The sequence below is a fragment of the Dipodomys ordii genome, unplaced genomic scaffold (genome assembly GCF_000151885.1).
Source record: "Dipodomys ordii isolate 6190 unplaced genomic scaffold, Dord_2.0 Scaffold13, whole genome shotgun sequence".
Lineage (NCBI taxonomy): Eukaryota > Metazoa > Chordata > Mammalia > Rodentia > Heteromyidae > Dipodomys > Dipodomys ordii.
Window position 1 is genome coordinate 12,843,046 of NW_012267229.1, and position 15,563 is coordinate 12,858,608.

At 42.2% G+C, this 15,563-nt stretch overlaps 1 protein-coding gene across 1 annotated transcript; it reads right to left on the minus strand.

Annotated features, from left to right (window-relative positions):
- Positions 1-317: 317 nt before the first annotated feature.
- On the minus strand, positions 318-4,458 carry Defb125 (defensin, beta 125). The gene is made up of 2 exons (XM_013010661.1): positions 4,401-4,458; positions 318-661 (listed from the first exon to the last, which is right to left on the minus strand). Exons 1-2 carry the CDS (start codon positions 4,456-4,458, stop codon positions 318-320), a joined length of 402 nt encoding a protein of 133 aa, XP_012866115.1.
- Between the last annotated feature and the right edge of the window lie 11,105 nt (positions 4,459-15,563).

The following is a 15,563-nucleotide window of genomic DNA, read 5'->3' on the forward strand; positions in this document are numbered from 1 at the left end:
TTTTACACTGCAACCCACAGATATGTACAATTAAAATAATTTAAAAGCAGACATACACCCAAGACCAAAATTGGTAGATGAATTTTAATAATTCAGAAGAATATCGGTGAAGAATGTAAGCCTCATAAAGAGAACTCTCCTATCTGCACATTCCTGACTTAAGGCAGCTCTCTAAGCTTGTCTCATTTCTGCAGCACTTAAGTCCACCTCCATAGTCATTTCATCTCTGATGGAACCTTCCCAGTGACATTGCCTTGGTAGAAGTAGCTCCTCGAATCCTCGAGTCTTTCTATCTGGACTATACACCGAAGGAAGGATTAAATAGCTCTAATAACATATACCTGAGATGTGTGTTCTACAATCTTAGAAGTATGTTGCTCCTGAGTTGTAGGGAAAGTTTCATAAGGCTCATTTGTATTAAAGGGGAATGTATCGCTTAGGTTCGGTGAAACAGGAAAAGGGGTCCAGTCACTGAAGTCAACGGTGACATCTTCTGGTCGCATGAAGGCAGGTGGTGGTCTGCGAGTGTATTCATGTGAAAACCGCAAGGGAAGACAGCAGGACACCTTGTTCTTACAAAGTCGGATGTATCTTTCATTATCTAAACATCGTCTTCTGCAGTGTCCCAAGTCATTTTTCCAGCACTTTAGTTCCCACCAGCCTGCTGCAGGAAGGAAAAGTAGATCAGATGTTAAACTCTAGCATCGGCAAAACTTCATTCAAAAATCTGTGAGTGTTGGTAGCTCACATCTGTAATCCTATCTATTTAGAAGGCTGAGATCTGAGAATTGAGATTCAAAGCCAGCCTAGGCAGGATAATCTGTGAGACTCAAATCTCCAATTAACCATCAAAAAGCCAAAAATGAAGCTCTGACCCAGTGGTAGAGCAGCAGCCTTGAGCACAAAAGTTAAGGGACAGGGCGGGAGGCGGGGTGGATTGGGGGGGCTGGGGGGGGGGGAGGCTGGGAAGGAATGGGAAGGGGAAACAAAGGAGGAGGCTACAATGCTTGATAAGAAATGTACTCATTATCTTGCCCATGTAATTGTTACCCCTCTGTACAGTATTTTCACAATTAAAAAAAAAGTTAAGGAAGCCGGGCGCTGGTGGCTCACGCCTGTAATCCTAGCTACTCAGGAGGCTGAGATCTGAGGATCGAGGTTCAAAGCCAGCCCGGGCAGGAAAGACCGTGAGACTCCTATCTCCAATAAACCACCAGAAAACCGGAAGTGGCGCTGTGGCTCAAGTGGTAGAGCGCTAGCCTTGAGCTGAAGAGCTGAGGGACAGCGCCCAGGCCCAGAGTTCAGGCCCCACGACCGGACCCCCCCCCCAAAAAAGGAAAGAAACAACGATGGTTTATTGAGATTGGTTTGCAAAGGGAAGTGGAGCCACAAGGAGAGTGGTGGAGGGGGTTGAGTTTGACCAAAGACACGACATGCATGAATGAACATGCCAAAATTAAGCATTCTTATACAACTAATTGAGTCTGATAAAAAAAATACAGTGGTATGTGACCTCAAAAAATTGTGGCAGAGAGGCTGGGAAGGTGGCTCAGTGGTAGAGTGCTTGCCTAGCATGCATGAAGCCCTGGGTTCGATTCCTTAGTACCACGTACACAGAAAAAGCTGGAAGTGGCGCTGTGGCTCAAGAGTGCTATCCTTGAGCAAAAGAAACTCAGGGACAGTGCCCAGACTCTGAGTTCAAGCCCCAGGACTGGCAAAAAGAAAAAACAAAGTGGCGGGAGAGAAAGAAGCGCATTTCTGTAAAACTCTTAATTTCTAATGAACCTGCAGGGAACCAGAAGTGCAACTGTGGCTTGAGTGGTAAACAACAGTCTAGAGTAAGAAAGCTGAGGGATAGTGCCCAGGCCCCAGTACTAGTGTGCATGCATGCATGCACGTGTGCACGTGTGCACACACAGACACACAGATTATAGATTTAAGATATCAATTACTTGGGTGATATGTAAGAGGAGTATGAAGAAATTAACGTGAATTGATGGTTTTCTGAGCTGGGTGATTGTGATTAGAGATTTGTGCTATTCCCTGAAGAGTAAAATCAGAGATAAGTGTGACTGGAGCAAAGAAAATGATGGGCTAAGGATTCGCTTACATCAAGAAAGCCATTGAAAATACCTGTAGGATGTCAGAGAAAGAGATGTCAATTTTGGATTCATTTTTTTATAGATACCTCTTAAGGTGACAGAAATAAAGCCACAGAATAATATTTGGAGAAAAAGAAAAAACCAAGCCTGACTGGTAGCAGGGGTGGCGGTGAGATTGGTTAAATCCAGATGTTAACGTTAAGGTAGCTAAAATAGACATTTTTGTAGATGTGAGTGACATCGAAATGGAAATGTCACAGAATTCCTAGAGTCTAACTTAACAATAAAATAATGACCATTGGGAATAATCCACAAATTGACTTTTTAAAAATAACGTGATTGCACTGCCATGGAGGAGGGTGCATAAAGCCAAAACATTGCCCAGCTGGTGGCAGGTCTTAAGAAACTGTTCCCAATGTCAAAAATAAAAATAAAAATAACGTGATTTTTAAAAGTAACAATAGCCATTCCCCCCCCCCCCGCAAAAAAAAATCTCCATTCTGAAGCTATTATATTACTTGGGCATGTGATTGTTATTACCAGTGTCTCAAAATTCACATACTAGAAACTATGAAGGACAATGATATATATTCAAGCAATACAGACAAAATATTAGCAGGTATGGAATCAGTTAGATTCAATTTAAATATATTAATTGGACAGCAATGGACAGCATGGCAAAATAAAAAGTAGCTCTGTAAATTGTCAGATAGATACTCCATCACCTAAAAACATATAAAATAAGGCTCAGAAGGATTAAACAGTTGATTTTTAAAACATAACCTATAAGGGAATAAGAGACTGAATTAAGAGGAATTGAAGTGAATCCTCCAAAACAAAAGAGAAAAATAAGCATAAAGGATGTTTAGAAAATTTCAAATATTTGATAAATTGTATTTGAAGTTCAACTTGTTTATTACCCAAAGATGTAAGTGAAAATTAACTGTCCCAATAAAATATTTTATTTATAGCATTTGCAAATATTTAAAAATTGATAACACATTAAGCAGACAGGAGCAATAGATTTTAAAGAATTTTATACTGAAGCCGGGCGCTGGTGGCTCACGTCTGTAATCCTAGCTACTCAGGAGGCTGAGATCTGAGGATCGCGGTTCAAAGCCAGCCCGGGCAGGAGAGACCATGAGACTCCTATCTCCAATAAACGACCAGAAAACCGGAAGTGGCGCTGTAGCTCAAGTGGTAGAGTGCTCGCCTTGAGCTGAAGAGCTTAGGGACAGCGCCCAGGCCCAGAGTTCAAGCCCCACGACCGACAAAAAAAAAAAAAGAATTTATACTGAATGATTTACATAGATGAAAACGTGTATTAACTATCCTTGTACTGAAAACAGAAATAGACTTATTTATATGAAAATAACTTGAATAAGTAATTTACAGAGCATTGATTTTTATTAACATGTCTTCAGTCATTGAAAGTACAATTTTCATTGGTTTGTGTCAGTTATATGACGAGGGGAGGTTCACTGCTCTATTGCCATACATATGAGCACAGTATTCAACCAATTTCCCCCTCTCAAGCACACCCCCTGCAGGCTACCGCTCATTCTCCCCTCCCTTCCCCAACTTCACAGACTCTTCCACACTACAGCTCTACAGAATAGATCATGAAGACTTGCTAACTACATGGAAGAACGTGAAAACGAGGGTGTCCCTCTGAAGGAACTTGGGGGACAGAAAAATTTAAAATGGTAGAAAGGTTTTTTTGACAACTTAGAACACAAGAGTGAAATAGTCACAGTAGAACTGGTGAGAGGCCAGGCTGACACCAGTAGCTGTACAGGGAGACAGATGAAGGAGCTCAGAGCACTGAGACCTTGCCTTTCAAAGAAATGTCTCAGCTGGGTGCCAGTGGCTCAAGCCTGTAATTCTAGCTACTCAGGAGGCTGAGATCTGAGGATCGCAGTTCAAAGCCAGCCCAGGCAGGAAAATCCATGAGACTCTTATCTCCAATTAACCACCAGAAAACTGGAAGTGGTGCTGTGGCTCAAGTGGTAGAGTATGAGCTTTGAGCTGAAGAGCTGAGGGACAGTGCCCAAGCCCAGAGGTCAAGCCCCATGACAGACCCCCCCCCCCACAAAAACAAAAAAATAGTCTCAGAGAACACCGTAGCTTACTAGATGCCTCTAACAAAAGAATCTCCAGAAAGGAGGGGCATGGGGCTGCCAAAATAACAGGAAATAACCAAAGGTGACTCTTTTTCTCTCAAGATACTGAGTGGGGGAGGGGGAAGGCAGGACTTAACCTAACTTTAATATCCATGCTTTATAGAGTTCCATTTACCTTTGGCCATCTGAGTTAACAGCCCACAGATAATGAAGGTCAGCATTGGGGCAGCCATGGCTCCTGGGAGAGAGGAAATCATGTGTCCTGGAGGACTGAGAACACTTTATATAGCTAGATGGCCTACACTGGCTTTTTCTGGGTGATGAGCCAGAACCAGAGTGGCAGGGGGAGAGAGGGGAATGTCATGCTTCAAGGATCACCAGAGCATTGTTTTGCATCAGTGGCTGTGCATGGTACAATACTTTCCAGTTCTAGAAACCATTAAAGGGACCTGAAGCTTCAAGAGGTGAGGTATAGTTCAGTAAAACCATAGGGTCTAATACAAAGAAATCCCCCCACAAAAGGCTTCCTTAATCCTAAATAGGGTCAGCCATCTCTGCTTGTTCATTGCAGTACCTTACATGCACCCAATGACAGTACAATGATGTTGAAAGTTACCACTTGTGCCATACCAATAGCTTTTGACATCCAGTAGAGTATTGATCATTTGAACACAATATAAATTCTGAGAAACAAAGAAGACACTTTTTTTGGGGGGGGGTCCAGTTGTGGGGCCTGAACTCTGGGCCTGGGCGCTGTCCCTCAGCTCTTCAGCTCAAGGCTAGCGCTCTACCACTTGAGCCACAGTGCCACTTCCGGCTTTTTTCTTTTTTTGCTTATATGGTGCTGAGGAATCGAACCCAGGGCCTCATGCATGCAAGGCAAGTGCTCTACCACTGAGCCACCTTCCCAGCCCCAAGAAGACACTTTTTTGTTCTGTTAAGCTCATAAGATTCCATTGATTATTACAAAGAGCTTGGGTTGGGCTGGGAAGGTGGCTCAGTGGTAGAGAGCTTGCCTTGCAGCTTGAGGCCCTGGGTTCGATTCCTCAGCACCATACGCAGAAAAAAAAAAGTCGGAAGTGGTGCTGTAGCTCAAGTGGTAGAGTGCTAGCCTTGAGCTGAAGAGCTGAGGGACAGTGTCTAGGCCCAGAGTCAGGTCCCACGACCGGACCCCCCCACACACCAAAAAAAAAGAGTTTGAGTTGAAGAGTGAAAATAGAAAATCAGGTTTTGAAGTGCTTCTTTTCCCCTGTTCCACTTTCCCATCAGAGGTTATAAATAAGAAAGTATTATTGGATGATAGACAATACTTTAGAAATCAATAATCTAACATTCTGCCTTAGGAAATTGTAGCAAAATAAGAAATTAAACCTAAAGGAAACAGAGGAAATGAAATATTCAAAGTTACAGCAAACACTATGACATTGAGAATAGAAAAACTATTTTTAAAAAGCCAATAAAACTAAAAGTCAATTCAAAGACAAAATTAATAAGCCTCTAGTCATACTAAGCAGTAATAAAGACTCAAATATCCATTTTTAGAGAAAGAGTTTATTGCTACCAATCCATTAATATTAAGAGGACAATAATTGAATACAATAAATTATATCCATAATATTTATTAAATAGATTAGGTAAACTAAGTCCTTGGTAAACCTCCAAATATTCTGATAAAAAAAATTGATAACCTGAATACCCCTGTACCTACTTAATCTAAGCTGGGAGCCAGTGGCTCACACTTGTAACCTAGCTACTCAGGAGGCTGAGATCTGAGGATTGTGGTTCAAAGCCAGACTGGGCAAGAAAGTCCATGAGACTCTTATCTCCAATTGACCACCAGAAAACTGGAAGTGCTGTGGCTCAAGTGATAGAGAGCTAGCCTTGAGCTGAAGAGCTCAGGGACAGCGCCCAGGCCCAGAGTTCAAGCCCCTGACAGCTGACAAAAAAAAAAAGGTAAGCCAGTAATATCTAAAAACAAAAAAGAAAAAAATAATTCTTCAGGCCCAGATTATTTCACTCTTGATACGTCTTGGAAATAGATAGATAATTTTCTAAAGAAGACATATAAACAAAGGTCCAGTAGTTACAAGAAAATGGAGTTGGGCTGGGAAGGTGGCTTAGTGGTAGAGCGCTTGCCTTGCATGCCTGAGACCCTGGGTTCGATTCCCCAGTACCACATAAGCAAAAAGAAAAAAGCCAGAAGTGGTGCTGTGGCTCAAGTGGTAGAGTGCTAGCCTTGAGCTGAAGAGCTGAGGGACAGCGTCCAGGCCCAGAGTTCAGGCCCCATGACCAGACCCCCCCCCAAAAAAAAGAAAGAAAGAAAATGGAGTTCAGCTCACTAATTGTCAATGAAATGTAAATGAAAACCATAAGACACATCTCCAGGTAAAGGGTGCATACTAAGAATGTCATGCATGAAAGAGGCAAAGATATCTGATCCACCAGATGTGGAAATCTGAATATTGGAGAACAAATAATATGGAAAAAAGTAATATAATGCTTCTGAAAGAACATAATAAGAGGGAAGGGATAGTAGGGAAAAAACAAAGGAGGGGGAAAAATGTTTGACAAGAAATGTGCTCATTTCTTTACCCAGGTAGCTGTCACCCCTCTGTACAGCACCTTTACAATATACAATAAAATTAAATTAAAAAAAGAAGACAATAACTCTTAAATACAAATAGATTAAGCCCCTGATTTAAAAAGTAAAGATTCTAATTTAAATCATTTATATGATTATTTAAAGTTCAAAAGGGTGTGGATAAGCAGGTACGTAATATGAAGACATTCAGCAGAGATTTTTTTTTTTAAGTACCAAACTGCCAGGTGCTGAAATCCTCACTACCCAGGAGGCTGAGATCCAAGGATCTTCCCTGCCAGCCTAGGGCAGGAAAGACCATGAGACTCCGATCTCCAATTAACCAACAAAAAGCCAGAAGTGGAGTTATGGCTGCAGTGGTAGAACATTATCTTTGAGGAAAACAAAAACAAAAAACAAAAAAAACCCTCAGAGACAGAGCCCAGGCCTGAGTTCAAGCCCCAAGACTGGCACCAAAAATTCTTTTAAAAAATTACTTTAAAGAAATTAAAGCAGGGTGCTGGTGGCTCACGCCTGTAATACTAGCTACTCAGGAGGCTGAGATCTGAGGATCTCGGTTCAAAGCCAGCCCGGGCAGGAAAGTCCGTGAAACTCTAATCTCCAATAAAACCACCAGAAAACCGGAAGTGGCACTGTAGCTCAAGTGGTAGAGCACTAGCATTGAGCTGCGTTCAGGCCCAGAGTTCAAGCCCCACGACTGACAAATGAATAAATAAATAAATACCTGAATATATGCCAGGTATATTGAACGTCCATGATAAAACAAACCCTATAAAACAGTAATGAAAGAAATAAAACATGTTCTAAAAATTAGATAAACTTACTCTATTTATAGATTGGGTACAACATCACAGTAAGAATATGGAAATTCATATTTAAATTCCAGCAAGGTATTTTATAGACAGTAAGTCTCATTCTAAATTTACATGGAAAATTACTGGAACTAGACTAGCCAAAGCCATTTTGAAAATGAAAAATGGGGTAGAAGGAATCACTCTACTGGTACTAAGGATGACCATGGAACCTCAGTACTGATGGAGGGATGGAGGTGAAGCAGTAATGAATTTACCTTCTCCAAAGAGGTAAATCAGTTACTAAGGGGTCAGCCTTAAACCCCTAAAATTCTCTTCCTGATGACAGCATTTCTGTACCTAGGGGCCTTGGTGTATGCTAGACAGTCTATGCTAACAATGGAATTAACGGTGGGATGCTTTAGGCATCAGCTTGACCCCTGGAGAGTGGAATACTAAGGTAAGCCTTCAAATGATGAACCATATTTAGGTCACTCAACACAGCTTCCAGTCCTGGATCTCAATGTCTGGGTGAACTCACCTGTTGGTGTATATGATCACATGGTGTTGCAGGAAAAGGCCCTGCTTGCATGGCTGACCTGGGAAGGACCACTGAGGACTTCTTGTCTTCTGGACAAGTCTTGGACGGCTTTTTCTGCTACTGACCTTAATCTTCTTTGTTCTAAGCCATCGCCATGAGTAAAATGGCAGAGTCCCTTTAGTGTGTTAACAAACCTGAGGGTGTGGAAGTGGTTTGGAGGACCTCCAGACTTGAGACATGCAGATCTGACAACAGGTATCTGTAGCCAGAAAATAAGCTTAAAGAAATAACAACAGAGCTGAGATTGTGGCTTAGTGGTAGAGTGTTTGCTTAGCATGCATGAGGCCCTGGGTACGACTCTTCAGTACCACATAAACAGCATAAAAAGTAATAAAAATTTTTTTTAAATTTAAAAAAAGAACTCTCTTGCTGGGCACCGGTGGCTCATGCCTGTAATACTAGCTACTCAGGAGGTTGAGATCTGAGGATTGAGGTTCAAAGACAGCCCAGGCAGGAACTCTGTGAGACTCTTATCTCCAATTAACCACTAGAAAACCAGAAGTGGTGCTGTGGGTCAAGTGGTAGAGCGACCACCTTGAGCTGAAGAGGGAAGGGACAGTGCCCAGGCCCAGAGTTCAAACCCCACAACTGACAACAACAACAACAAAAGATCTCTCTTCGACTGACCTGGGAATGTGGCTTAGGTGTAGAGTGCTTGCCTAGCATACACAAAGCCCTGAGTTCGATGCCTCAAAACCATATAAACAGAAAAATTGGAAGTGGCACTGTGGCTAGCTTAATCTAGTATCTTAGAAATTAACTCAACATGGGGGCTGGGAAGGTGGCTCAGTGGTAGAGTGCTTGCCTTGCAGGCATGGGGCCCTGGGCTCAATTCCTCAACACCACATAAGCAAAAAGAAAAAAGCCAGAAGTGGCGCTGTGGCTCAAGTGGTAGAGCTCTAGCCTTGAGCTGAAGAGCTGAGGGACATTGCCCAGGCACAGAGTTCAGGCCCCATGACCGGACCCAAAAAAAAAAAAAAGAAATTAACTCAACATGGATCTTGGATAGAAACTTAAATGTATAAATGTAAATCCATAGGAAGAAATGTTGAGATTTGAAATATTGTTTTATTTTTTATTTCTTTTTTAAAATACATTTTTATTTTTACTATTAAGGTGTTGTACATAGGAGTTATCATTTCATAGGTCAGGTATTGAGTATCTTCTTTTGGACAATGTCACCTCTTCCTTGCTTCTCCCTAGATTCCCCCTGAAATTTTGTTTTTTGAAATAGGGTAGAATAGCCAATCTTCCGGCCTTGTCTTCCCTAATGTTAGGATTACAGTCATTCACTGCTATACCCAGAAAGAAAAACCTGAAGGCTTACAGCTTGGCAGAAAGTTAGACATCACACCAGGAGCATGATAGTTAAAAGAAAAGAAAATGAATTTTAGTGACCAAAATTAAACACTTCTCATCTGTTGCAAAAACCCTGAAGAGAATTAAAAGGAAAGCTAAATACGGAGAGAAGTTATTTGCAAACCATACATCCAACAAAGAGTTCACATCTGAAAGACCTCTAAAAATTAAGCAATTAAAAATAATACATCTGCCGGGAGCTGGTGGCTCATTTCTGTAATCCTAGCTACTTGGGAGGCTGAGATCTAAGGATCACAGTTCAAAGCCAGCCCAGGCAGGAAAAAGTCAGTGAGACTCTTTTTTTTGGTTGGTCATGGGGTTTGAACTCTGGGCCTAGGTGCTGTTCCTCATCTCTTCAACTCAAGGAGAATGCTCTACTACATGAGCCACAGTGCCACTTTCAGCTTTTTCTGCTTATGTGGTGCTGAGGAATCGAACCTAGGGCCTCATGCATGTGAGGCAAGCACTCTACCACTAAGACTCTTATATCCAATAAACCACCAGAAAACTGGAAATAGTGCTGTGGTTCAACTGGTAGAGTGCTCACCTGGAGCTGAGGAGCTGAGGGACAGCACCGAGGCCCAGAGTTCAAGCCCCACAACCGACAATAAATAAATAAATACATTTAAGCCAGTACTGGGGCTGGGAAAGTGGCTCAGTGGTAGAGTGCTTGCCTTGCATGCATGAGGCCCTGGGTTCAATTCCTCAGCACCACATAAGCAGAAAAAAGCCAGAAGTGGTGCTATGGCTCAAGTGGTAGAGTGCTAGCCTTGAGCTGAATTGCTGAGGGACAGCACCTGGGCCCAGAATTTAAGCCCCACAACCGACAGAAAAAAAAGCCAGTACTGGTGGCTTGCACCTGTAATCCTAGCTACTCTGGAGGCTGTGATTTAAGGATTACAGAAGAAAGTGTGGACAGGAAAGTCCATGAGACTCTTATTTCCAATTAACCAGAAAAAGTGCAAGGTGGGGCTGTGGCTCAAGTGGTAGAGCACTAGCCTGGAGCAAAAAAGCTCAGGGACAGCACCCAGGCCCTGAGTTCAAGCCTAAATAACAACAACAATAACACACTTCAAAAACAGATATAACAGATATTTAACTGAAGAGGATATGGATGGCAAATAAGTGCAGGAAAAGATATAATTAGTAATTAAGGAAATGAAACTAAGGCATGATGCATTATTACATACTATTTTTTTAACCCAAGAACCCTTGGCTCATGCCTATAATCTTAGCTACTTAAGAAGATGAGATCTGAGGACTGCAGTTTGAAGACAGCCCCTAGCAGACAAATCCAAAAACAGAACAGGAGGCAGAAAAAAGCAGGTAAGAGTACAACAGGCTCCAGTACCAATACACACACACACACACACACACACACACACACACACGCAAGAAATAAAATCGGAACACAAATAAATGTTTCATACCATGTAATACTTCTTAGCAATAAAAAATAAATCAACCTAATAGATTTGACAACTTTAGAAAGTCTCATACTACAAGATTCCACTTACATAATATTCTCAAAACCCTAAAACTAGAGAAAAGGAGAAGAAAACAGTAGTTTCTAGAGATTAGAAGTGTTGAAGAAGGTTGAGTCTGAATTCTAAAGGAGCTTATAAGCTATATACTCTTGAGACAGTCAGTAGAACTCTGATCTTTAGTTTTCTCAGTACACAGAACTGTACTGATCAGTGATGTAGCACAAACTTTAGAAAACGGATATCACATAACAGACATGTAACCAAAGAGGTTATCATTTCCTTCTCAAAGTACAGACTTTTTTGGTCATACCATATATAGCCTGTCCTATTACTTACTTGCTCCAAGCAACCAATACAATCTATTAATTAAGTCCATATCAGCCTAAATCCTGAATAGTGCAATCTAAAAAATTCACCGGATTAATGGTTAGTGATTTTTTTCTCAAGTGAGAACATTAAAAACTTGGTTGTGTCACCTAAATAATAGTACAGACTGCCATTGATGTGGGTGACACATAGCCCAGGAAACACTAGTTTGGCCCAAGTTACTTTACATTTCAGATAGAGAAAGTGAAGCCTAACAGGCAAAATAAGTTTCAAGATTTAAAATATCATTTAAGGAATGCAAATCAAACAACATTGAGATTCCATCTCAAAATCTTCTTTATCAAGAAAATGAATAACAGATGTTGGTGAGGAGGAGGCCAAAGAGAACCTTAATATACTGTTGGTGGAAATGTAAACTTATTCAACTATTCTGAAAAACAGTGTGGAAGTTCCTCAAAATATTAAACATAGAACGACTCTATGATTCAGCAATTCCACTCTTGGGCACTTATACAAAAGATTTCAAAATAGAATACAGTAAAGACATCAGTACAACCATGTTCATTGCAGCACTATTCATGATAGCCAAGGTATGGAATTAGCCCAGATGCCCCTCAGGGGATGAATGGATCAAGAAAATGTGGTGTATATATACATAGTGGAATTTTACTCATCTATTAGAAAGAATGATACTGTACCATTTGTAAATAAATGGAAAACCTAGAAAAGATTATGTTGTGAAGTAAATCAGAGCCAGAGAGACAAAAAAAAATGTATGTTTTCCCTTTGATGTGGAAGCTAGATTTAGCTTATAAAATTGCAAATAAGTACATTGAGTGGTATACAGTGGATACAAATGTATTAACTGAAATTTGGTTGGTTCAAGGGAGAACTCAAATAGTGGAATTCCTGGGCTGGGAATGTGGCTTAGTGCTTGCCTTCCAAGCATGAAGCTCTGGGTCCAATTCTTCAATATCACATACACAGAAAAAGGCAGAAGTGGCACTGTGGCTGAAGTGGTAGTGCTAGCCTTGAACAAAAGAAGGTCAGGGACAGTGTGCAGGCCCTGAGTTCAACCCCAGAACTGGTAAAATAATAATAATAATGGAATTCATTAGAAAGACAAAATCAAAGTTCAACAAAAAACACCAAGAAGCAGGCACTAAATAGGGGTGGGGTGGAGTCAAGGGGAAAGGGGCAGGTGAATGAAGAGGAGACGCTGGAGAGAATTCAATCAAGAATTCAAGGAATTTCTACAAAATTAGTAAATGTGAGGAAAAGGGTGGATGGAGGAGGGGTGGGTAAGAACGTTGAAAGGGGTGACGTGGATGGAGATGCATTGTATTCATAAACAGCTGTGCTAAATAGCAACTCCTCTGTACAACTACTTAAAGATTAAATAAAACATTAAAGATAAACCACATTCTTCATCCCCATCTTAATGAGTCCCAAATCTTTAATAAGGCCCTGTGAGAGCCAACGTGGGCAGCTGCCTGCTTCTGAGCAGCTGGCTGCCTTTTCCATTTCTCTCAGCCACGCTTGACTTCTGGCTTTCCCTAAAATACCTAGTGCTTTCATGCCCCAGGGCTTTGCTCTTGCTGTTCTCTCTGCCTAGAAGATTCTAGACATTGATAGGGCTCAGTTCCTCAGTACAATCAGATGCTACTTATAAGGTCACTTTCTCAAAGATTCCTTCCTTGACTACTTTGCTCAATACACACTCACACACGCACACACACACACACACACACACACACACACACACACTCCATAGGATCCTCTATCTCTCTTACCTTGCTTTAGTTTTTTAACTAAGACTCATCACTACTGTCTGTTACTCTGTCTCTCTTTCTCTCTGTGTCTCTCTGTCTCACTTGTTAGAACAGCTGGACTTTGCTTTCTCTCATATGAGGACTGTAGACTTGAACTTGGTGTATGTCCATGTGTGCAGACAGCTCAGCCGGCCTCCTGTAGGCCCTCAGGGAATGGATAAACAGACAAAATTTGCAGCATAAGGAAGCTGACAGTCACCACTTCCCCTGCAAATTCAGCCGTTTTCCATACAGTTCTACACCTGCCCCCTGTAATCTCTGCAGGGCCTTTTGCTTCTCCTCTCTGGGTCTGTATTCTTCATGTCTCTTAGAGACTTGAAGATAGCTACAATTACTTTTCTCCAGCTCATTACTGCTTTTCCAGCTAAACAGCCTCCTCCTTGACACCACTGAGACAATCCTCTCAGTCAACAGGTAAACCAGATTGGAATCAAGATCTCAGTCCCCAAGCACTACATAATACTGAGCAAATCACACAGGCCAATCAGAGGCCTAATGAGGACACCAGAGGATCATGTACGTTCATGAAGTACTGAGCTTGGTTGCAGAGAATCAGAGGAAGTTCAGAGGATGGCATCTGCACCAGCTTTCGTGGAGGGGGTCCTGCCCAGATTCTAGGAACAAAACTTCAAGCTATCACTGGTGATTTCCTAAGAGACTAGAGTGGAACAGAAGAAAGGGCCCTTAAAAGATACACAGAGACCAAGAGACAGAATCAAGATCCTTTCCCGAAAAGCAAACAAACAAACAAAAACAAAAAACCCACACAAAACAATAACACCACATTAAAAAAAAAACCTTCAAATCATAAATGAGGGCAATTATTGATGGGCCTATCTTGGACTACAGCTTCAAACAGTAGAGCAAAAATATTGCCTGTGAAGTCAGGTGTTGGTGGCTTGCAGGTGTAATCCTAGCTACTCAGAAGGCTGAGATCTGAGGATTAGAGTTCAAAGCCAGCCCAGGCAGGAAAGCCCATGAGACTCTTACCTCAAATTAAACGCCAGAAAACTAGAAGTAGAGTTGTGGATCAAAGTGGTAGAGCACTAGCTTTGAGCAAAAGAGCTTAGGGACAGCACCCAGGCCTTAGTTCAAGCCCCAGGACTGACAAAAAAAAAATTGCCCGTGGATTTTCCAACACAGAGGGTAAAGAGAACATTGACCAGGTCCAGCTAGACAGGCACTGGGACTACAGAAATAATAGACTAAGCCAGGGGCTGGTGGCTCACACTTGTAATCCCACTCAGGAGGCTGAAATCTGAGGATCATGGTTTGAAGCTAGCCCAGGAAGGAATGTCCTTGAGACTATTATCTCCAATAAACTACTCAAAAAAAGCTGAAAGTGGCACTGTGGCTCAGGTGGTAGAGCACTAGCCTTGAGCCCGACCTTTAGGGATCTCACAATAATTCAGTTTTCCTTTAGTATATCAGACTGGTGAGAGAATGAATTAGAAGACACCCAGCACTGATGCATCATGGTAAATGTAACAGAAATAAGAAACAGGGAGATAGAGCAGGCGTGGGGGGCAGGTGGGGGCAGTTGGACTTCCCATAGACAAGAAAGACTTTCTGGAAATTACATCTGCTCTGTCTGCAAAGCCACTGACTTGTACAGGACTCGTGTTTCCTCCACTAACACCGTCACCTTCCCAGAGGTGTTCAGTGCAGACTCTGAACACTGGAATCATCAACGTCCAGGCCTGCAGGCTGCTGTTCTGGGTTCTATAGCCCTGTGCATGTCTCTGATTCATTGCCACATGCCTCAGCCCCTCCACCCCCCCCAACCTAAATCATTAAACCCTTGAGTGTAGATCAGTGCCCCGATCAGATCACTCTACAAACCTCTCTCGGGACACACGAAACTCTTCTTCCTGCTCTTTGCTGTCTTTGTGGTCTTGGCTGTGCACTCCCCAGGTGACTAGAACAGCTGAAAGACAGGAAAGAGGGGGTGACCATGAGGTCCTACCGCAGCATCGCTGGAAAAGTGGACATGCCTAGCAATGAGGACGACACATGGCAATGACAGAGAGCTGGAGAGAAGTCTTTGAATGGATGTGTCCTGGGGCTGGAGATGTAGCTCAGTGGTCGAGCACTGATTTGCCTACGGTGGGAGGCCCAGGGTTTGATCTTCATCACTAAGAAAAAAAAAATGGTCTCCTATGGGAAGACTGTCACTCTCCACTGGGATGGAACTTCTTACCAAAGAGTCTAGACAGTTCCAGGAGAGACTACAGCATCTTAGATGACGACCCCCTCATATGCAGCAACAATGCAACCCCTAATGTCCTAATGCCTGTGCTCTGAAGGTCAACATCCCCATATGTCTCTGACTTATTGCTACT

What these genes read in the sequence shown, in the direction of transcription:
- Defb125 (XM_013010661.1), bottom strand. Translation starts at nt 4,458, where the DNA reads ATGGCTGCCCCAATGCTGACCTTCATTATCTGTGGGCTGTTAACTCAG. An exon ending in GTTAACTCAGATGGCCAAAG is followed by an intron (nt 662 to 4,400) that starts GTAAATGGAACT and finishes TTCCTGCAGCAG; the next exon opens with GCTGGTGGGAACTAAAGTGC.